The following is a 23330-nucleotide window of genomic DNA, read 5'->3' on the forward strand; positions in this document are numbered from 1 at the left end:
TTCAAATTGAAAAAAAAAAAAAAAAAAGTGAATCTCCTTTTGCCACCCTCCTCTTGCAGGTAGTATAAAAAGAGTGAGCTCTTCTCAACAAATGAGCCACTGGTGTTCGGGTTTCCCAAGAGTGCTTTAACAGGTAAGTGAGTCTTAATTATGGTCAGTGTGATTTCTCATATATATATATATATATATATATACTCAAAAATATTTTAGCCTTTTTTAAGATTTATGAATTTCAATTGTATAGTAAAATTCCATCAAATTGAATTGAATAAACCTCACATATTATTAAATGTACATATTATAATATGTAAATAATTAAAAAGAAATATTTTTATCTTAAAAATAAAATTATGTTTACATTTAGAAATATGAATCACATGAACTAAATGGTCTTTTCCCTTGATCCACTAAGATTTATACAAAATGTTTTATTAAGCTCTTTTTTTATTTTTTATTTTACTCATTTAAAGTTATTAATTCATAATATGAATAATATTTAAGGATTATTCAATTTGATGGAATTTTACTATACAATTGAATTTTGTAAATCTTAAAAAAGGCTTAATTTTTTGAGTGTATATGAATAATGACTGTTTACTGCTGTCTTTTTTTAGAGCTACTCTACAGCAGAATTGAATTCTGTTCGCAACATTGAATCGCTATTTTCCAGTTTATCACTGTCAAGCTGCTTTGAAACAATCTGTATAAATAAATAATAAATAAAACTATATAAATAAAGGTGACTTGACTTGACTTGATAGAGAGAGAGAGGAGAGAGGTGTGTGACATAAAATATATAATAAAAATACATAAATACACCATATATAAAAATATCATTACATATGGATTACGTTTGATCTAACACTTATTTTCTGTTGTCACCTTCAAAAGCAATCATGTATTTTTTTCAACAAAGTTTTAGTCTTTACTTATATATAGCCTTTATTTATATATTCAGGGTGTAAAAATGTATGCATATTCATTTTATATTTATATTTTTTGAATGTAGCCCTGAATAGGGCTACTGGATACTGCAGCATTGCAGTTATTTTTTAATGTTAAAATATGTTTTGTTGTAGAAATACAAATGTCAAGTGTAAACACAAGTGGTATTGTCTGTGCAGAAGGGATACAGTAACTGCAGGCTGCTTTGTTTTGAAGCGCGTGCACTGTCAGTCTATCAGGATGAGGCACGTGCGACGGCAGCTTCACCTGCTGCTCACTGTTTGTATTTTACTGTGGAGTTCCACAGGTAGGCCTACGACTTTATCTACCACTTTTATTCTTGTATACCCCAGTCATTCTGAACGTTTTACGTAATTTAAGATCATTGTTGTCATTCTAAAAGCGTTACAAACATTCATACATTAAAATGAATACATTTTAGTGATTAGTCTATTAATCTCCGTCCTGACAGGAGCGCAGCGTGTCAACAAAGTGACCCCAAAGGTCGGAAGCGTCAATGGCGGCACGAAACTGACCATAGAGGGGCAAGGTATTAAAAAAGTCACCATTATGCTTTCAAATAAATCCCAACCACGTCTTTTCTGATTTAGCACATTTTGAATGTATTACGGTTTTAGTGCTTTTTTAAAATCTCTAATAGCCTTAGTGATTTTATTTCAGGTTTTGCTCAAGCTAATCAGTTCAATCTCAATGCCAATGACCCAAACTTTGGCAACAGAGTGACGCTGGTGTCCCGCACCAGATCTGTTCCCTGTGATGTCGAGAAAGACTCCACTCACTCCAATCAGATCATGTGTTATACAAGGTAAGCAATTAATCAGATAACCTAAATGTAGTCTTTTATCTTGATTGTAGTCATTGCATTGTATTGAGTCAGCGGTGCTCCTAATAAGACTTCTTTTTTTTACATACGCAAATGTGAATATCACACAGGAAAGGGATCAGGAAAATATCTGAAAGAAGGAATATAAATTTAGTCTAATTCTTAAAGGTGCCCTAGGATCAAAAATTGAATTTACCTTGGCATAGTTGAATAACAAGAGTTCAGTGCATGGAAATGACATACAGTGAGTCTCAAACACCATTGTTTCCCCCTTCTTGTGTAAATCTCATTTGTTTAAAAGACCTCCGGAAAATAGGCGAATCTCAACATAACACCGACTGTTACGTAACAGTCGGGATCATTAATATGTACGCTCCCAATATTTGCATATGCCAACCCATGTTCAAGGCATTAGACAGGGGCAGGCAGTATTAACGTCTGGATCTGTGCACAGTTGAATCATCAGACTAGGTAAACAAGCAAGGACAATAGCGAAAAATGGCAGATGGAGCGATAATAACTGACATGATCCATGATTGCATGATATTTTTAGTGATAGGGGAGCGCGAGATTTAAAGGGGCCGCGCGCTGAATCGGTGCATAGTTAATGATGCCCCAAAATAGGCAGTTAAAAAAATTAATTAAAAAAATCTATGGGGTATTTTGAGCTAAAACTTTACAGACACATTCAGGGGACACCTTAGACTTATATTACATCTTTTGAAAACGCGTTCTACAGCACCTTTAAAACTGAGGAGAAGCGAATAAAATCAATAGAAAAAACAAAGAAACACTATATATATCTCCTGACTTCCTTCCATTGGCTGCACAATTCTGCAACATTAAAAAATTAAATTAAATCAACTTCCCCCAGTCAGTCAGTGTTTACAGGAAACGTTTACTTGTCCTAGGAGCAATTTTCACCCTCATGTTGTTCCAAACCTGCATGTATGCAAATTGTTTTCTTCTGTGGAAGAATTTTTTTTTTTTTTTTTTTGAGGAATATCCAGTCAATAAAATTACCAGTCCATATGCCTTGTGTGCTATATTCCAAGTCTATAGAATTCATACAAGCTATGTACAAGAAACAGACCAAAATTAATATATTTTATTCCCTGAAAATGTTCCCCTCTCCTGCAGCTCCCAAATCTTACTAATGCAATTTGAAATTAATATTTAAATTTTTGCATGAACTTTCCTTTAATGTTATTCAAAATTAGTCTATTATTTTATGTATTATAAAAAAAAAAATCTGTTGCATTTTAAAATACCTTTTGCATTTGATTGTATAACATGTTTATTTATAGACAACTTTAGTCTCATATTTGTGAGTAAAGGAAGACGATATGCATATTGTAATTCTTTGAAATAGCTGTACCGCATAATGTTATGTAAAATGTTGATGGCTTATGTTTTTCAAAGAAAGCTTTATATTGCATCATATTCAGAGCTCTGCCAGAAGATGACTATGAGGTGCGGGTCAGCGTGGATGGTGTGCCAATTCCTTCCAGCAACATTTGTTATGGAAATCAGTGGTATTACTGGTGCATGTTCTATGTAAGTGAGATGGACTTCATTGTGCTACTTACTCATACATATACTGTATACTCCTATCTTCTCAAAATATTACAATATATTTAAAAAAACATGCACTGCTTTCACAGAGCCGAACATACTATACACCCACCATTCAAAGTATCAGTCCACTCTCAGGTCCCCCTGGTAAGTTTTGTTAGTTTTTGTCATTACTCTGCTGCTTTGGTTTATAAAAATGATACCTTTCACTAAAAAAAAAAAAAAAACTTTAGGGACTGTGGTGACACTGCGGGGAACAATCTATACTGATGTGTATGGAAGCAGCACAGACAGAAGCTCCAATGGCTGGGATGTGAGATTTTTAAGGTCTGGAAGTACAAAATGTCACTAATATAACTGTATGAATGTTAAATATACTCTGTGAATGGACATAAGGTGTGCCTGAAACTGTTTGTAATGTGTTTTCTTTGAACAGAGCATACATGGGAGGCATGCCTTGCGTACTTCTGAAACCCAATTCAGATGAAAAGTAAGTATATCTCAGTTAAGTTACAAACAAATGTAAACATTAAAGGTGCAATATGTAGGATTTTCTGTCTGCTAAACAAAGGCGTTTCTTGATGACGCCATTCAAAACAAAGGCGTAGCTTGATGACGCCAAGTTTGAGCACGGAATCTTGGGACATGTGGTCTTCACCTCACAGCCAGTGTAAAATAACCGGGATAGGACTCGGGAAGAAATCATGTTCATGGATGCGATTATTAACATTACTGTAGTATGAAGCAGAGCAGGACCGAGTGTTGTGGGAGCTGAACGAGGTCGCTGGAGCAATTGCGCAACACACGCCTCACGAGCAGCGAAACTTTTATTATGCCACAGTCGCCGGCGCCGCTTCCGCTTTTCCGGTCATGAGTATGAGGTAACACAGCTCTGTTTGTCATATTAGATACATTTGAGTGTGTTGAAAATTATGTTATAACGTTACTCTGTGCGTTCGCTCGGCGGCTGCTGTGAGACACTTTGTTGCACACTGCAGTAAGCTAGATCGATTTTAGAATATCATTTTAAATGCTGGATAGCTTGTGTTGATAAATGGCATGCAATTAATTTTAAAACATACTGTATGATGGAGAAAATGCTGTATTACTGTTACTAAAAATAAATTGCATGCCATCAGCTGCATCTGATTATGCTATGCTAGCTACTTCACAAAATAGTGTTTTTTTTCTCTGAGGCATGGTAAAAGCATGGTACTCACAAAAAAATAAAAAAAATTAGATTTAAACAATAAGACTAAACGTGTTGAGCTATATAACAATAATTCATTTTCTGTCTATAAATATATCAAAACAGTTGTTCCCTTTCCTATTAAAACATGTAATATATTAAAGCGTCTTTGATGTTTCCATGGTTTCTACAAACCAAGGGTAACGCGGGTATGACGCAATTGACAGGCGACTCCTCACACGTCCCGGAGCCTTGGTTAAAATTGCAATTTTCTCACGATTTACAAATAGTTGGAAACATTTGGGATATTGTAAGTACTCAAGTAAACAAAATATATAACACTGGCCTAGTGGTTTTTGGATATTTTACTGCACAATTGTTACATATTGCACCTTTAAATGTGAATCCACTCTCCATAAATATGCATTCACTTTTTCAGGTATGGCCTCTTTTTGGATTACGAGTTCAGCCAATGGGGATATATGAGCTGTAAAATGACGGGAACATATGTTGGTGAGAACACGTCATTATTAAAAACGTTCAAGAATTATTCATTAACTATAGATTTCTGTCAGAATAAATGTCATTGCGTTGGTTTTCAGGTCATCACAACCTCAGTTACATTCTCGACAGTCAATTTGGGAGGTCAGACAAGTTTGATTTTACTTTAATAAACCTTACAACTTTACAGTCTCTGCATGTTGTTGACAGAAAAGTAGCAAAACACATTTTCTTTTTTTTCAGGAGCTTGCCAGACTTAGGAGTTTTCAGCATCTCAGCGCTGAACAAGCTTGCCATGTTCCAGACATATGCAGGTGTGAATAATATGTATTCTTCTTAAATAATAAAACATGGAATTGCCTGCACAAAATCAGATATTTTTGAAAAATGTGGCTTGGTCTCTTTCAGAGGTGACAGGAGTTTCTCCCTCTGAGGGCAGCATATTGGGCGGCACATTACTGACCATTCAGGGACACTACTTTGATGAGACTGACCAGCCAGCCATGGTGTTAGTAGGAGGTAACCCTCTGAAAATCTATATAAAAAAATAAGTAAATAAATATATCAATATTTATATATATTTGCTACCGTATGTGATACACATAAAAATATAATATAAAATGAAATTAATTATTGTGACTAATTCTAATTATTAAAATGAATATATAAATTATTCATAAAATAATTAAAATATATTTTTCGAATGTATTTTGTATTATAAATTTTTTCCTTAGGTCGTGAGTGTCAGATTCAGACCGTATCAAATGAGAGGATTGTCTGCATAACTCCTGGTTATGAAAAAAACAATATGACAGTGTTTCCTGGTGAGAACTTTATCTGAAATCAGATCTCTTATGGTGACGTAATATTTCTGTAACAATCTTTTCCATAGACATTGTTAACACTAATTCTGCACTCCACATGCGAGAACATCAGACTTTGTTACTGACGTTATTTCAACCAAGATCATGATTCTCTTTTGTCACTTAACTGACAGACTGTGAATCCCTTCACAAAGGGCCCTTCCACAAGTCCGTTAGCGTAGAGAACATGCAATGGTCATTTCAAGAAAGTAATTTAATCGTTTATGGCGATCCAGGGTGACAAGTCCTTGTGATTCATTTTAAATCTAGTTCTGTCATGACAGCTCTTGGAGTGTTTGGCATGGTAATGTGTATGACAATGTTGTATGTTTGGTCTTGGTGGAATAGATCTACGCAGCTGCTGCTGTAGGGTGGGGTGGGTGTAGTCGTTAATAAAAAAATGAGTTTTGCTGAATGGAAATAGGACAAATGGTGTAAAAAGTCCACACATTGCATTTAAATGAACACGTATTTTTATTGCTAACGACTGTCATATGTCATTTCATGATGACAGACGTAACACGACACTGTCATTATTTTTACGCCAGCTAGAGGGCGCATGACTTTAAAATGTAAATATAGGTCGTAATAAGGTGCTTGAAAAACGACCTATAAGGTTGTTTTTTTTTTTTTGGAGGACAGTCTCTTTTTTTCCTGGTCAATTATGGTGGACATGTTCAATAACTTTTTGTAGCCACGACTGTAAGGTATATGTGTTCATACAGAAATTGACTTTGAAACCTACCCTAAGAAATATTCATTGTGGTAAAAATTTTGACAACAAGCTCAGGTCTGTCAGGAATATTCGGTCATTTGTTCATTTGGATTCATTATCATGGACTTTTTGTTTGCTGTTAGTCTTTAAGCTCGTTATCTGCGTATATTTAAGTTCCTCGTTTCTCTGCCTTGATTGTCGGTTATTGATTGTGTTAGTGTTTGAAGTAGAACACGCTGTGACGCTACCCGTGGGCTATCTGAATTTGTTTTATTAAAATACCTTTATTTTTGGAAATCTTCTTTGTCTCTTTATCATCTGTTGATTTTACATACAGTAAAACTTGACAAGGTCTCCCCTACTAATTATGAAATTAATTACACATGTAAAATGAACATTCCTATAAACAGTACTGTCTTGATTGTATTGAATGATGTTTAAATGATCATTTTTGTAGGTGGCAGAGGCTTTAAAATGGAGAAGTGGAGCAAATCTTCTCCGAACCTTCTAGAGGACGTCCTGAAGTATAATTCCAGCAGGCCTGGATATTCCGTCCAGTGGGTGGATTCGCTGTCTTATGTGTGGCCTAATGAAATTGGTTACTTTGTGGCACGATTGAGTGGTTTCTTTGTTCCAACGGAGACTGACAACTACTACTTCCGAATCAAAGCAAATTACCGATGCCAGCTATATTTCAGCAACACAGGCCTTCCCCAGGACAAGGTACCTGAGTGACAATAAAATCATCATTTCAGTAGTCATCAATGTAAACAATTATCCTGTTAACTGCCCTTTTAGATTTGAACTGAATGAATCTAATTCATGAATGCTTTGTAATACAGACCTAAGGTGGCTCAATTTTAAAAAAGAGTAAAGTTAAAGAAGTTTAATTTTACTGTAAAGAAAATGTACTGAGCTAAATATGTTTCTTTTATTTTATACAAAATGTATATTTTACAAAATAAATTGGACACTAAAATTGCTAGAAAAATCAAAGCCATAAGTCTAACCAAGCTGTGTTCCAAATTTGAAGTTGATATCACAAAAATTGAGCCTGCTAAGAGGTTTTAAAGTAACACTTCCATGGTAACACAATGTTCAATTTTGAATTTTGAGTGTTTATGCTTTCAATTGATATACCTGATTTAAAAAAAAAGGCAATAAAAAAAGCATGCCACGTGTTCCGCTACAGGGTTTGCAGGCTTACAAGCATATTTTAATATATGCAATATCTGTGTAAAATGCAGTGTAACATTTTAATAATTTAATTTAAACTTCTTTTTTTTTTTTTGTTATTATTATTATTATTATTTCAGGTTAAGATTGCATCACAGCCTTACTATACATACAGTTATTTCAGCTTTAACACCCAGAGGTCAGAGGTCATGCGCTTAGAGAAAGGAAAACCGTAAGTGAAGTTTTCCAAATTATACATAATGATCAAAAGTTATAAATGTATGTTCTCTATTAGTCTTTTTGTCTTTATTATTGTTTTCTCCAATATACCCAAATCTTGGATATAAAATAATTTTCTACACACAAAACATCAATGTGTTACAGGTACTACATTGAGATTCTAGTGCAGGGGTATGGAGGAGCAGCATCAGTGGATGTGGCCTTTTTCAAAGAGATCAGCCCTTTCACAGCTCAGCAGACAATAGAAGCTGTTAATGAGAAACAGCAGATTAACGCAAACTACGATATACTTCCTGAAAAACAGGTAAGTCAGCTCACAGGAGCACTTAAGGGAAAGTAAGGAGGAAGGAATAAGAAAGCTTTAGGAATGAATTTTCATCTGCAGAAACTCAAAAAGTCTTAGATATGAGCTTCTCTACGTGCTATGTGCATTTTTTTAATTTAAATTCTTTGTTGGTTTAGGTGGTTCATTTTGTGGGATGGACACCAATAACCCCCATCAATGAGATGCAGACTCTGAGAATCAGCAGTAATTGTTTCTTACTGAGAAACTGTGAAAACACATACTACTTCCTGGCATATGGAGATCTTATAACAGGTGCATTAGTTCACACAGAACTATGAATGAGTGTTTGATGAAGCTAAGATATCCAGTTTTCATGTGCTCCTAATTTTTGCATTCACCCTTGTGGACTACCTCTAGAGACGTCTTTTTGTTTGCACGTTTGTCATGTTTACTGGAGTTGCTTTGCGTGTTGTAGGGCCGATCCCAGTTAGTGCATCAGCGATGGAGTTGCAGAACGCTCTGAATGATTTGTGGACGATAAAACCGGACAGTGTTACAGTCACAAAGCAAGAACTGGACAGTGAGGCACTGTATAATGTCACATTCAACTCCAACAGAGGTGAACTTGAAAATCATCTTTTTAAAGTCAATATTTTTTGACTGATTTCTGTCAGCTGATTTTTGCTCAGAAAAACACCAACATGAGATATGTACTTTAACCATATTTACTGTGATTGACCACTTACCCATCTACACTAAATGTCAGTAAAAAAAAAAAAATTAAAATCAAAAATGTTTGTAATGAAAATCATTTATAAATGCTAGAGTTAATACCTAATGTTTTACTGGTTAATTAGATAACAATGAGTCACTCTTTATAGTCACCTAGTTCTATATTTTTAAAAAATTAGATTTAACAGGACAGTTATGTACATGTAAAATACTGTATGTGTTTTAGTAAAAAGTATAAATTATGATATAATTTATGGTGAAATATATAGCATGGCGATTTTTAGCGTTTTTTAATGTGTTTATTTACAGTAAAATAATGTTTTTGTTAGTAAAAAAAAAAATACTAGTATATATAATTCACAGTAAAAACAAAACAGTAAAAGGGATGTTCTCAGAATTCTTTGCATAGCATACCACATTAGATTACATATTTTTCATATATATTTTATCATTATAATGTTGATTTTTATTTTTGTTATCGGTTATTAGGGTGTTTATGTTGCCTTTTATGTTTCTTATAAAGTATGCCAGTACATTTAAGATTTAGCAATATGTTTTATTTTATTTTTTTTATTTTTTTTATTATCTCAGGTGACTTTGAGGATCTTGACTACTTGATCATGGGCTCAGATACGAACATCACAGTTACTGAGGACGTGAAAGGCCAGGCCAGCATGGAGACGTTCACACTGCTGTGGGGTGGAGTTCCGTCCCTCCCTCTGCCTTTCAATGCTTCTGAAACCGAGGTTTTTGTTTGTTTTAGATTTCTTAATGTTTACTATAGAATAAAATGATAGCCAATACAGTACTGTGTATAAACATTTTATTAAAATGTTCCTTTTATACATGACAGGATACACCTCTGTTTTTTGTTGTTTATTAAAGGTGCGTTCAGCACTAGATATGATGGTCACTGCTAAATGTCCATCAGCGATTCCGACCATGGAGAACACTAATGTGAAATTTTTCAGAGATTATGAGACCACCACCACAGGGGTAAGCAAGTTTGCAAAATGAGATGATCAAGTATATTCTACATGCAGAGGACATGCCTATTTCAGATCAAGTCAAGTTAGCCTTGCAAATCGTGTGACATTAGTTCTAACATTATAGACATCAGTTATTTTGTTGAAAACATCACCTTTTTGTCCAGCTAGTAGAGCTTTCTCCTTGTCAAAACAGTTTTCAGGTGATCTAAGCCGCAGAGGGGTTCGGGTCACTGATTCTGAGGCTTTCTGTGGCCGTTGGTCTCTGAAGAATCCAGAGATTCTCTTCAATGCCAATGACATTACAGCATCCGGAGTGGTCTACAGCCCAATACTGCTACAAACATACAACACTGTAAGCTCCACTAAACACTTATGTATCTCATCCTTACTAATTGATATTTCTCAGTATAGAAATGAACTTTTCAAAGATAAAAAATATATTTTATATAGTATATTTACTTTTTTTTAGCTCTGTTTGGCCTACAAAGGGCGTCTGGTGAATGAGCTGAGAATATTGTTCAGTTACATAACTGCAAATACTTTCCGGGAGGAGAACATACGCATCTCTGTGCAGTTTGACTCAACGGATGAGTAAGTTTAATCTACTGAACATAAAGCAATTTTATGTCTTTCCTTTTGAGGATTTGTATTTATCACCAATGTGAGATCAAAATAAGACCAATAACAAGGTCATTTTTGTTGTGAGTAAAACATTGATGTTTTCATTCTCAGGTGGAACTACAAGTGTGTGGATCTCCTGAGCTCCATACAGACAAACTACATTGGCTCCAACTACAAACTTCTTCAGCTCAGTGTGTATGGAGAGGCTGCTAACTCTTACTTCATAGATGCTGTTCACCTTGGACGTGCAACGACTGCTTTGGATTCTAATGGTGAGGAATAAATTAAGAATTTAATTTTGAATGATAGATTTTAAAATTTTGAACAGTGGCATGGATGGAAATATTCTGGATAATTTATATGATAATTAGGTGATATATCGGCAAAGCTATTTTTAATGATTTTATCATTCAAACATAATTTTGTATTATTTATTATCATTTTATTTTATTTTTTAAATTTAATGTTCTATTTTCTCTCTCCACGTGTTCAGTCATAATCCACAGAAGAAGACCACCTGCTCTAGCCAGTTCAGGACTTTTCTTGTCAAACATAATTGTGAGCAAACAAGCAAATGCTTCACAAGTCAGCTATGAGATCACTGCGACACCTTACAACTGTGGCTTTGATGTCCCACTGTTTGAAATAGGCTTTCTGGAGGTAAGTTAAAGTTCAAATGGAACTCGGTCTACAATGAGTCTTGAAGTGCTGGAACCTCCTGATCTTTCAATTGTCAAGTCATGGTTGACAACAGAATATCTGCTTGTCATAAGATTTGTCATTTGAGTTTATCGCTGTATCTCTGAATTTGTCCTGCAGATTGTGTGCACATAATTGTGAAGCTAAATGATCCATGTAAGCATTCTGTGTTCTCAATCTTCTGTGTTCATTTTTGTCCAACAGAAGATGCCAAACAGAACAGGTGACCAACTGATTCAAAGCCAAGGGAATGCCACTGTCACCATTATGCGCCCCCAGAAAGCCAGCCCCCCTCTTAGAGGAACCTTTGACGTTGAGTTCTTAGCCCGGCGTGTTGAAGGTAAGCATGTTGGCTCTGGGTTTATCTGTTACTTTACTGTGTAGCTGCTGGAACTAACTGAATAAGTTAGTACATAGCTAGTACATAGCAGATTATTGATGTCGGACACTGTTGATCATGTTTCAGTCCCAAATTTAATTTATACGAATAGCGAATTGGAGTTCTTTCTACATAAACACAATCTCTCAAAAGGTTATCTGGTTTTTCATGTGGTACGTGTGTTGTGTGTTCCCAGGCCTGGCGGTAGACATCAGTGCTGCGGACCTGCAGTACGCCCTGCAGGGGATCCCAGAGCTCGGCCAGCTGCAGGTGCAGAGATATGGAGACTGTAGAGGCTACAGCTGGTACATCCAATGGCTCACCAACCCTGGAAATCAGCCTCTGTTAAAGGTAAGAGAGAGTTCAGAGTGCTATTACAATAAACTGAGGTTCCCCAGACGGGGGTTTGCAAGTCATAGGGGAACTGCTCAAATGTGTACTATTAATTAAAATACATAACATAACTTATCCAAAATGGAAAGGTGTTTGCAACCCATTTTACTTCTGCAGTGTGATGTATTTCAAAGTGAAAAAGATTTTCAATGAAAAAATAAAGTAGAGCCAGGCTTGACTTCATTCAGTGGGGACAAATATCTTAAGCAGAACAGCTGTTTTCAAAATTGATAATAAGAAATTATTCTTGACCACCAAATCAGCATATCAGAATGATTTCTGAAGGATGTGACACTGAAGACTGGAATAATGATGCTGAAAATTCAGCTTTGCCATCACATGAATAAATACAATTTTAAAATATGTTTTAAAAAAATTTAATTAAATAAAACATTTAAAACTGTAATAATATTTTACAATATTACTGATTGTACTGTATTTTTGTTCAAATAATCCAGCCTTTGTGAGCATAAGATACTTTGAAAAACTGAATTAACATTTTTTTTAATAATGTTAACCAGATCAATGCTTCCAATGTGGTTGGTGTGAACCCTTCATTGACATCACACAAGATCGAGCAAGGAGGCCTCTTCAAACAGAGAATTATGGGAGACTTTCTGCGTGTTCCTGCAAATAAACCACAGGTGCATTTCTTACTTGCTGCTTTTACTGCAATAATGTTTGTCCAACATACATCGGCCATATAAATGCAGCTTGTTTTTAAAGGCTCTTCCTCATGTTACCTGATGCCATGTAGCGTGCAGATTTCAATAGTGCTACATAGTGGGTCAGTTGAAGGGCCTGTCTGGTTGTGTTACTCTGTTTGAATATTCACTGTTCTAGTGTTTTTGCATGAGAGGATCATGGCTGAACTAAAGACAGTAATATTTGTATTATTACAAAAGGTCACATGTGCATTCCGTAGTTTGAATGTGCATCATCCTATTGATATATTATTTTAGAAGTTCTCAAGAATGCATTAAATACAAGTTCACTGACAAAAGTGTAAACATTAAGATTGATTAGTATTAGTTTTATTTAATATTCTATTAATGTAAATGTTTTCGATTTTTTTTTTTTTTTAATTCTCTTTTCTAGTACTAAGTTGGGTCTCCTCGTAATGTAAATAATAAATTCCAGTGTAATATCTGGGTCCTGAGCAAACCAGCTGAGAAATGGGATGTTTAATGCTTATCTTTAAGGTGGAAGTTTTCATCAATGGTATTCCATCATGGTGCTCAGGAGACTGTGGTTTCACCTGGAGCGAATCAAAGACCCCAACAGTGACGGGGATCTCACCTACAGAAGGTAGAGAAAATTATCAAGTTTCACATAGAAGCTGTCATTTCCATTCATAGTGGTTTTTAGTGGTGTAAATTACTAATATAACTTGTCTTTCAGGATCCAGCAGTCTGGGAACAGTTCTTACCATAACTGGATCTGGTTTTGATGGTGGAAACGTCACTGTAAAGACTGGAGATGTGGAATGCTCTGTTCTACAGGTTAGAAGTAAGTCAAAATCCATTAATGTCATAGAATCAGGTGACAAGCTGCTTTCAGATGACATATCACTTTTTTGTTAAAAGAATGTAAAAAAACATCACATCATTGGTCATTTTTAAGAAATATTAAGATATTTGTTAATAATTTACTCACCTTTATGTTGTTCCAAACCCATATGACTTCTGTGGAACACAAAATTAGACATTAAAGTGTGCCTATTATGCTATTTTAAAGGTTTCTAATTTTTGTTTTGGAGGTCTCCTACAATAGGTTTACATGCATCCAAGGTCAAAAACACTTTAATTTTCTCATAATATACATTGCACATCACCTCATTTCTCAAAAGTCTGAAAATGGTTCATTCAGAGATTCGGTATCTCTAAACTCCTCATTTCCGCAAGTCCAGTCTGCTCTGATTGGTCAGATGGTCCAGTCTGTTGTGGTTGGTCTACCGCTAACAGCATGTGTCAGAAACAAAGTGCCTATTACCATATCTGAATATCAGCTCCGGAGGCTTCCTCAGTGCTTGATACACAGTGATCGAAACAGTAATGATGGTGTCGTTTTTTCTGTATCAATTCTCATCCTTTTGAAGTGCATGCAAAGTGGATTGACAGTGGTGAAAGCAGCGTTTTCTCCACATGCCAACAACACAAAACAAATTACTCCAAGCCTCAGCTACAACTACAGTGTTTGAGGGCGGGTCAAATTAGAGGTTGTTCACAGGCAGCCAGTGAAGACCATACGCTGGTATTATGCAAATTTGTTACACTGTTACGTAGGTATGTAACAGGAAGTGAGACAGGAATTGCTGACGACTCGTTTTGGCAGTTCAGAATAATTTCTTTCTTTTAGGAGACAATAAGTTTATTTGTCATGCAGTTTGATCTTTAAAACTTTGCAGACCTTTTACATTCATAAACAGCTATATTACACACTGCATGAAAGGTAATATTTAAAAAAAAAAAAAAAAAAGCATAATGGGACACTTTAAGAATTGTACTATTCCAGCTTTTAATACTCAGCTTTCAAGCTTTAAAAAGAATTCAAAGCACCATGAAAAGTATCATAAAAATGGTTCACATGACTTGTGCACTATCTTCCAAGTCATTCAGAAGTCATATGATTGCTTTGTATGAGAAACAGAAAGAAATTTAAATCAGAATTCACCCCTTTTATTAAAAAAAAAAAAAGTTTAGGTGAGTAAATCATGACAGAATTTTCATTTTTAGTGATTTAAAAAAATATATATATATTTATACACCATTTAAGCATCAGATGATCAAATTGCTTATTTGTGTTTTAGATACTTCTATAACCTGCCAGGTCGGTCCGGCAAGTGCAGGTGTACATCCAGTCTCTCTGAGTTTCTCTGTACTGGGAAATGCCCAATACCAGAATAACAACAGCTTTAACTTCACACACCTGTTAGGAGTGACCTCCATAAACCCCACAACAGGAAGTGTGGCAGGTACATGTAGCATTACACTTCTCTGTATACAGTAGAGTGTAGAATTATATATATATATATATATATATATATATATGTGTGTGTGTGTATGTGTTGTAAATTATAATAGCAGAACAATTCAAATGACAAGTTGAACTGACAGATTACTTTCAAAATAAGATTTGGTGTGTTTAAAATCTGGTTACCGGTGTTATGCCAACATATCTTATGACTGTTATTTACAATTAGCTACTAGCATGATCTTTTTCTGTATGGCTTCACAGGAGGGACGATTCTGACAGTGTCAGGCTATGGATTCAGTAATGATACTGCAGTCACCATTGGCACTCAGCCATGTAACATTATAGAAGTGGAACTTTTCCAGCTGAGATGCATAGTTCCAGCTGTAAGTGAAGAGCTTGATTTTCCATGAAGATTTCCAGAAAACAAATCCTAAATGGGTTTTAAACCTTTTTAAATAAATTTTGTAATATAATATAAAAATGTCTTATTATTAATGTCTTTTTGTCTTATTACATCCACATGCGCCACAACTTTGCACTCAGAACTGACTTGAAAGATGGGAAATTGTCTCATATAAATTGCATTTAGTACATGGAATTTGCATCTTTCCTTTGGTAAATCTGATACTAAAGATAAACATAGACGGCACATCCAAATAGACAATCAGTGCATCAGTGGGCACAATGCAATCTTAGTGAATTTCTCCTTTAATGTACATACATTCAAAAATAAACCTTATTCTGTACAATGCTGAATCCATGAAAATTTTGTACATGAATCTTGTGTATGACATCAATCAGGGGTCGGAAGGTGAACAGACAGTAACAGTGACCACGGCAGAGATGACAGCAACATCAAATGGCTCCTTCACATACAGCAACACTCTGACGGCCTTAATCAGATCTGTGAGCCCACAAACTACAACAGTATTTGGTAAGATATTAATATTTATGATTCTGGTAGACACTTTTACCCAATTCAGGACAGATATGTTTAACAGTCCATGTATTCCCTGAGGATTAAAGTCATGACGTTTTTAAATGTAAAAGAAGCTGGGACATTAGACATTAGACCCGCATTAGACACAGACTGTGATATTGACAATTACCCTGAATTGCTTTAGATGTTCAAATATGTTTTTCAATACCTATTCATCTTGTCAAAATAGGTGCCCTATAGTTGGTCTCATTCTATGTTTGCAAACAGTCAACAACTGATTTTATTCCAATCTGAGATTTCGAGCTGTAATCCGATACTCCGCCTGTTGAATATATTCTATGTTGAGGGAACGACATCTACAGTATTTCTCATGGCCAAACAAATCTGCGTGATCAACGTGTTGCATAGACAGCATTTGAATGAAGTTTGTTTATCAATAAATGATAAACGAATATGTAAGAACATAAAATAATATTGGCACAAGAAAAATTTTTACCCATTCACTGATCGCGTGTTTATTTATTTTTATTGTTATTATTATTATTATTAATAATGGATGGGTTAAATGCAGAGGACAAATTCTAAGTATGGGTTACCATACTTGACCTTCACATCATTTCACTTTCACTTCTTTATTTGGATTCAGTGCCGCAGATTGCTCAATTTTCTGAAAGTCTGCCTCCGTTAACGCAGGATGGTGGGATGTTTTGTCACATCCTTCTATGTGAAGATTTTTCACTACTCCAATGAAAAAGTTGTTGCTATAGTACTCAGAACGAAAACTAGGATCAGCTAATCGGTGGATCGTTTGTGTACCAGCTTGGCATGTTGGACAATATAACTGCTGAAACCGTAGGGTTCACCTTTTCTGTTTTTCATGGGGGCATAAAACTGACAGAGAGCCTGTTGTGGGTCATTTTTGGTTATTGTTTTAAATTCGATCTTCATTTCTTGACATTTCCAGCTCTTCAATTTCTCTCTCATTAATTTGTCCATCTGTTTTCACCACTCATCCACACTTAGCCCTCCCTTTAAGTCAAAATTTACAATAAAATCTGATATTTTGAAACAATTACTTTGCTGTAGTAATACTGAATTGTTTTATAGAATGGATGCCAAGCAACACACAGAGGCAGCAAGAAATAGATGCAGTGGCGCAGTAATACTGATGTAATGAGGTGTATGTTTGTAGAGTAATTTACAATGGCTTTGAATGTGGCTCAACCAATCAGAATCAAGGACCGGCACTATCCGTTTTATATATACAGATACATAAATTATAAATGAAATTTAATAATATATATATTCAGCTATGGAGAAAACCTTTAAGTACCCTAGATAAACTCCTGATGGTAAATTTTCCACTGAGGAGGAAGTTGAAAGAAGACATGCGTCACAACATGATTTCTTCGTTTGTATATCTTTGATTTGAATCGGACATGTTTCTTAGATCAGTGAGGACCGGGCTGAAAGTTTTACAGTGCAATGTAAACCATGTCTTATATTCCTTTTTTATTAATGTTACCGCCAACATTTTTAATCAGTTTGGCATTTTGCGATTGTCCATTTCAGAACCTTTATGTAAGAAGGAAATATTGTGTTGTGATTTTTATTTATCAGCTGCCTTTATTCCAAATAGCCTGTAGTCACGTCTATGCTTTGAACTGCTGATAGCAACAGTAGGCTAAAATTTCTAGATGTACGTGACAGAAACTGTAGAAACTGTCAACATAATTAACCCCTAAAAAGGGTCCAACCTACAATTACTGAATTCCACTGCTTCCGTATTCAAATTAAACTCTGGTTAGCTTTTGTTCTTAGAGAAACATGATAATGAAGATGAAAGTCATGGGATACAAACAAACAAACAAACAAGCAGGTAGAATCACATTGACTGTAAGTGTCAAGTGTCTCTTTCCATCCCATTGTTCTGATCTGCATTTTCATCTCGGTTTCAGCTGTAAACACCCATATGGCCTCCAGACAAACTTCAGCTAAAACTCTTATCCAGCTCTTTTGTGCACGCTAGATCGTTCTGCTGGCTTTAGCTGATGTCATAGAATCAGAAAAGCCGGTTTGGCTGATGTGAAGGACAATCAAAACTGTGACGTTTCTTAAAAGGACCTGTCAACAACACTGAAATATATTCTAAACACTTACACCAATAAACAATCACAGCAATTTTGTATCTAACTTCCTCATTGTCCCAACTCCTCGCAATCAGCCATTAATTTTACCCTGTTTTCACTTATATTTTTTTGATAAAGGGCGCAGGATTCTCACCATCTTGGGCACAAATTTTGAGGCGCAGGATAATAGCAGCTCTGTTTTGATTGGTGAAGCTGAGTGTGAACTGCTGCAGTGGACCAATGAAAGCATCACATGCCTGTTACCCACACTTCCCCCTGCTACGTACAATGTCTGTGTGAGAGTCGGAAACCAGGGTTACCCCTTAACCAGGTCTTACATCACTTAATAAGCTCCATAACAGCAGATTTCAAACTGTATGTAAATGTAATGCTACAACTGAAGAATGGAATTGTGCATTTACAATGACATTTAATCATGAGTTTTTAAAATGATAAAATATTTGTTTTCTTTGTGTGCAGTGCTGGCGTTAATACCACCGTAGAGTATGTTCTAGAGGTCACAAGTTTTTCTCCATCTCTGGGGTCCTTGTATGGTGGAACCACCATCACTATCACCGGCTCCGGGTTCAGTCCTGTCACAGCAGACAATAATGTCATTCTAGGTAAGACAAGACTACAACGGAAAAAAAAAAAAATCTGAATTCTTTAAAATATCCCACATGCTTAAAACAACAGTGAAATACTTTGATTTACTATTTGATCTTTAACAGTGTATTAGTGAAACCAATTGTTTCTAGATCATTTAGTACTAGTTGTGTGTTTCATACAGGGGACACACAATGTCGAGTGACAGCCGCTTCAGATCATCAACTTGAGTGTGTGACCCAGTCTAGAGATAAAACACATACCGTGACAAACCAAGGTTTCCACCCCGGTAATATCTCTTTACTTTTATCTCTTTTTCTGTCACGCACACAAAACCTGAATACATCAGAGACAGTGAAACAATGGCTGTCAGCACAATGACTGTTTCATCATGACTTATCAAATACTAGAGCCTGTGAAAAGCAAGATATATCATTGCACTGTTTGGGGAGAAATTTTTATATATATATATATATATATATATATATATATAAGAATAGCATACAAATTTTTCAATATCATCATAAGCTATATTTAGTCCCACACAAAATCCACATTGGCAGAATTTAGTAAAATCCTTTTAGTTTTCCTTGAGAATTCCAATCACTGTTATTCACAAATTTCAACGCTGCCCCTGGAGTGTTCACTTAATAAATAGATGTGCTAATATTATGTTTCTGTTACTAATTTGACTGTTGGCTCTGTTTACCACATTTCAACATTTTCAAATATATTCTGGAGAATCCCACAGATTCTGTGTGTGCATTTTTACATTCATGGTTCTTAAATTCATGAAACATTTGGAATATCAGGGATATTAAGTGTGATTACCAGACCTGGATAATATTGAAATTAACATTAATAAATGCTGTAGTACTGTTTATTGTTCATGTTAATGTACAGTAGATAAGTAATGTTAACAAATGAGATCTTATTGTAAATTAAAAAAACAAAAACAAACAAAAAAATGATGGAAATTAAAAAGTAATGTAATGAGAATAAAATGTCATGGAAATAAAATATTAAAAGGTCATGAAAAACATGAACAAATAAATTAATAAAATATTTAAAAAAAAAGTAATGGAAATGGAAAAAGTAAATAGAAATGGTCCTGAAAAAAATAATGGAGATTTTATACAGTCCAAATATGTGTTCTAATTACACTCAGTTGTAAAGTATTTCTTTAGATAGAAATGACCTTGTTTAGGTGCAAACTATAAAATTATTTATCTAGTCTGGAAATTTTCCCTGTATATGGTAAATATACATAAAATGTATAAAATGTGACTACATGTACTTGTTTGCCCACTGTTAATTACATCATATGTGTTCAGTGTATGGTCAGGGTTATTCCTGGAGTCCCTCTGCCATAATAGCCTCAGTGGGGGATACGGTGGTTTGGCGTTGGGATGCACCAGCTTTTGTGCCCGGTCTGGGCTACAGGGTCTTCAGTGTGTCCAGTCCCAGCAGCACAGACTATGATGGCACTGCTTTCAGCAGTGGAGACACCCGAACCGCCAAAGGTACAAATACTACAACAACAACTATTATCTGATACCCTTTTAACACTGCTAAATCTAATATATATTAGATAGACAAGTGAACTACACAAACTATTTGTGTGAACAGCATTTGCCTCAACACTATTTTGAAAACCTTTTTTTTTTTTTTTTTTAAATGGTACATTTTCTAGTCTAATTCTTATAAAGAGACTTGTGACATTAGAGACTGGTCTTCAGGAAAATATAAATAAATACCCCTGATCCAGACAAGCATTTGATTTGTGAGAGTGTCAGATTTCATGAAGAGTAAACCTAAGGTGTCTGCTCTGTAATTAAATAATTATTACAACATAATTACACACCGGTCATTGTGCAGAAAACAATGTACTGTGCTATTTTGCTGGACAAACATAACAAATGCTTTTGCTAAGCAATCATAACAAATGCCTTTTTCCGTAAATGTAAGTATGTATTCCGTGTGAAGGACAATGAGAGCTGGAGGTGTGACACTAGTTTGATTGAGTAGGAACAAAATCTGATCTTGTTGTGTCTGTTGTATTGTTAGGGTTTTTCGCCTATCGTTTCACATCTCCTGGAGTTTTCTACTACAGCAGTGGTTACATTGACTCCAGCAACCAGAAGACGCTGCAGGGCGTGGTGACCGTTATGCCTCTGGAGGAGAGCACTGTTGGGCTCCAGGTGTTTGTGACAGGAATACAGGCCTCTATGAATATAGGTACAATGGCAACATTTTCATAAGCAATTTAACTCAGAATTTTAAACTCCACGATAAGCTGTGGTTTTTGGGTAAAGAATTGGTAGGTAAAACCATCATAATTATGTGTCCACCCATTTTCAGGACAAATGAACTCATCTGACTCTGAGTGTGTGGCCACTTTGGACTGTTTTCAAGATCAGCTGGAATTTAATGACACCTCAGACGGTCACTACTTCAGTTTTACTTCCTGCGCCACCCCCACTGTGTACCACATTACGCCTGACCATGGCACCACACATGACATCATCAACATCAGTGGATCTGGCTTTAGCAACATTAACTGTGCAAACGAGGTGAGCTTCAGTGGTCAGCCATGACATTAAAGGTGCTTTAAGGAATTTTTTAGAATACCACACATAAAATGTTCCAAACAACTGACAGATGTCACTAAAATACACAGTAAAAAAAAACAAACAAAAAAACATTAATTAAAATTAAAAAATATTTATATACTGTGTATACACTGCTCAAAAAAATTAAAGGAACACTTTGAAAAAACATTAGATCTCAATGGGATAAAATATCATGCTGAATATCTATACTGATATGGACTGGGTAATGTGTTAGGAAGGAAAGGATGCACATCGTTTTTATGTAAATGAAAGTTATCAACCTACAGAGGACTGAATTCAAAGACACCCTAAAAATCAAAGTGAAAAAATGATGCAGCAGGCTAGTCCATTTTGCTGAAATTTCATTGCAGCAACTCAAAATGGTACTCAGTAGTTTGTATGGCCTCCACGTGCTTGTATGCATGCCTGACAACTTCTGGGCATCCTCCTTATGAAACGACAGATGTTGTCCTTGGGTATTTCCTCCCAGATCTGGACCAGGGCATCACTGAGCTCCTGGACTGTCTTAGGTGCAACCTGGCGGCGTTGGATGGACCAAAACATAATGTCCCAGAGGTGTTCTATTGGATTTAGGTCAGGCGAGTGTAACGGAGGCCAGCTAGTAGTCGCTGTGCGAGTAAAAACCTCACTCCTCTGATCTCAAGAGATGCTCTAGCAACTGACGCTAGAGGTTGCAGCCTTTAGCCTCCTTGTTAGAGCGTCTGACTCCTTTGCGGACAGGCCCCGGTTTGCGTCCCGCTTGGAGCGGGCGGGTGTGAACTGGAGGGGTTACATTGGTGCCGTGACACGGATGGGAGTGAGGTTTAGAGTGTAACAGAGGCCAGCTAGTAGTCGCTCACTCCTCTGATCTCAAGAGATGCTCTAGTGACTGACGATAGAGGTTGCAGCCTTTAGCCTCCTTGTTAGAGCGTCCGACTCCCGTGCCGGAGACCCAGGTTTGAGGCCTGCGCAGAGCGGGGCGAGTAGGATCTGGGTAGAGGGGTTACACGAGCGTGGGGGCCATTCAATGGTATCAGTTCCTTCATCGTCCAGGAACTGCCTGCATACTCTCGCCACATGAGGCCGGGCATTGTCGTGCACCAGGAGGAACCCAGGACCTGCTGCACCAGCGTAGGGTCTGACAGTGGGTCCAAGGATTTCATCCCAATACCTAATGGCAGTCAGGGTGCCATTGTCTAGCCTGTAAAGGTCTGTGCGTCACTCCATAGATATGCCTCCCCAGACCATCACTGACCCACCACCAAACCGGTCGTGCTGAACGATGTTATAGGCAGCATGATGTTCTCCACGGCTTCTACAGACCCTTTCACGTCTGTCACAAGTGCTCAGGGTGAACCTGCTCTCATCTGAAAAGCACAGGGCGCCAGTGGCGGACCTGCCAATTCTGGTGTTCAATGGCAAATACCAATCAAGCTCCACGGTGCCGGGCAGTGAGCACAGGGCCCACTAGAGGACGTCGGCCACCCTCATGAAGTCTGTTTCTGATTGTTTGGTCAGAGACATTCACACCAGTGGCCTGCTGGAGGTCATTTTGTAGGGCTTTGGCAGTGCTCAACCTGTTCCTCCTTGCACAAAGGATCAGATACCGGTCCTGCTGATGGGTTAAGGATCTTCTACGGCCCTGTCCAGCTCTCCTAGAGTAACTGCCTGTCTCTTGGAATCTCCTCCATGCTCTTGAGACTTTGCTGGGAGACACAGCAAACCTTCTGGCAATGGCACGTATTGATGTCCTCCATCCTTGGACTGCCTGTGCAACCTCTGTAGGGTCCAGGTATCGCTTCATGTTACCAGTAGAGACACTGACCCTAGCCAAATGCAAAACTAGTGAAAAACAGTCAGAAAAGATGAGTAGGGATAAAATGTCAGTGGCCTCCACCTGTAAAACCATTCTGTTTTGGT

The 23330-nt window shown here is 36.5% G+C and overlaps 1 protein-coding gene across 1 annotated transcript in view; it reads left to right on the top strand.

Moving 5' to 3' along the window:
- The first annotated feature begins 1185 nt into the window (after positions 1-1185).
- Positions 1186-23330, top strand: part of LOC127501313 (fibrocystin-L-like) — a 47222-nt gene continuing 25077 nt past the window's right edge. Inside the window, exons 1-36 of the mRNA XM_051873262.1 lie at positions 1186-1190; positions 1607-1771; positions 3238-3346; positions 3454-3511; positions 3598-3691; positions 3801-3854; positions 4993-5066; positions 5156-5198; positions 5298-5368; positions 5463-5573; positions 5789-5878; positions 7090-7355; positions 7949-8040; positions 8193-8352; positions 8511-8646; positions 8810-8953; positions 9658-9812; positions 9952-10062; positions 10249-10407; positions 10525-10646; positions 10788-10948; positions 11170-11336; positions 11580-11715; positions 11951-12105; positions 12669-12791; positions 13350-13455; positions 13549-13656; positions 14957-15121; positions 15385-15506; positions 15925-16057; positions 18331-18523; positions 18673-18815; positions 18983-19087; positions 20133-20321; positions 20866-21036; positions 21160-21371. Coding sequence (XP_051729222.1) covers positions 1186-1190; positions 1607-1771; positions 3238-3346; positions 3454-3511; positions 3598-3691; positions 3801-3854; positions 4993-5066; positions 5156-5198; positions 5298-5368; positions 5463-5573; positions 5789-5878; positions 7090-7355; positions 7949-8040; positions 8193-8352; positions 8511-8646; positions 8810-8953; positions 9658-9812; positions 9952-10062; positions 10249-10407; positions 10525-10646; positions 10788-10948; positions 11170-11336; positions 11580-11715; positions 11951-12105; positions 12669-12791; positions 13350-13455; positions 13549-13656; positions 14957-15121; positions 15385-15506; positions 15925-16057; positions 18331-18523; positions 18673-18815; positions 18983-19087; positions 20133-20321; positions 20866-21036; positions 21160-21371 — 4608 coding nt within the window. The remainder of the gene's footprint in view (positions 1191-1606; positions 1772-3237; positions 3347-3453; positions 3512-3597; positions 3692-3800; positions 3855-4992; positions 5067-5155; positions 5199-5297; positions 5369-5462; positions 5574-5788; positions 5879-7089; positions 7356-7948; positions 8041-8192; positions 8353-8510; positions 8647-8809; positions 8954-9657; positions 9813-9951; positions 10063-10248; positions 10408-10524; positions 10647-10787; positions 10949-11169; positions 11337-11579; positions 11716-11950; positions 12106-12668; positions 12792-13349; positions 13456-13548; positions 13657-14956; positions 15122-15384; positions 15507-15924; positions 16058-18330; positions 18524-18672; positions 18816-18982; positions 19088-20132; positions 20322-20865; positions 21037-21159; positions 21372-23330) is intronic.

The sequence above is a fragment of the Ctenopharyngodon idella genome, chromosome 19 (assembly GCF_019924925.1).
Source record: "Ctenopharyngodon idella isolate HZGC_01 chromosome 19, HZGC01, whole genome shotgun sequence".
NCBI classification, from domain to species: Eukaryota; Metazoa; Chordata; class Actinopteri; order Cypriniformes; family Xenocyprididae; genus Ctenopharyngodon; species Ctenopharyngodon idella.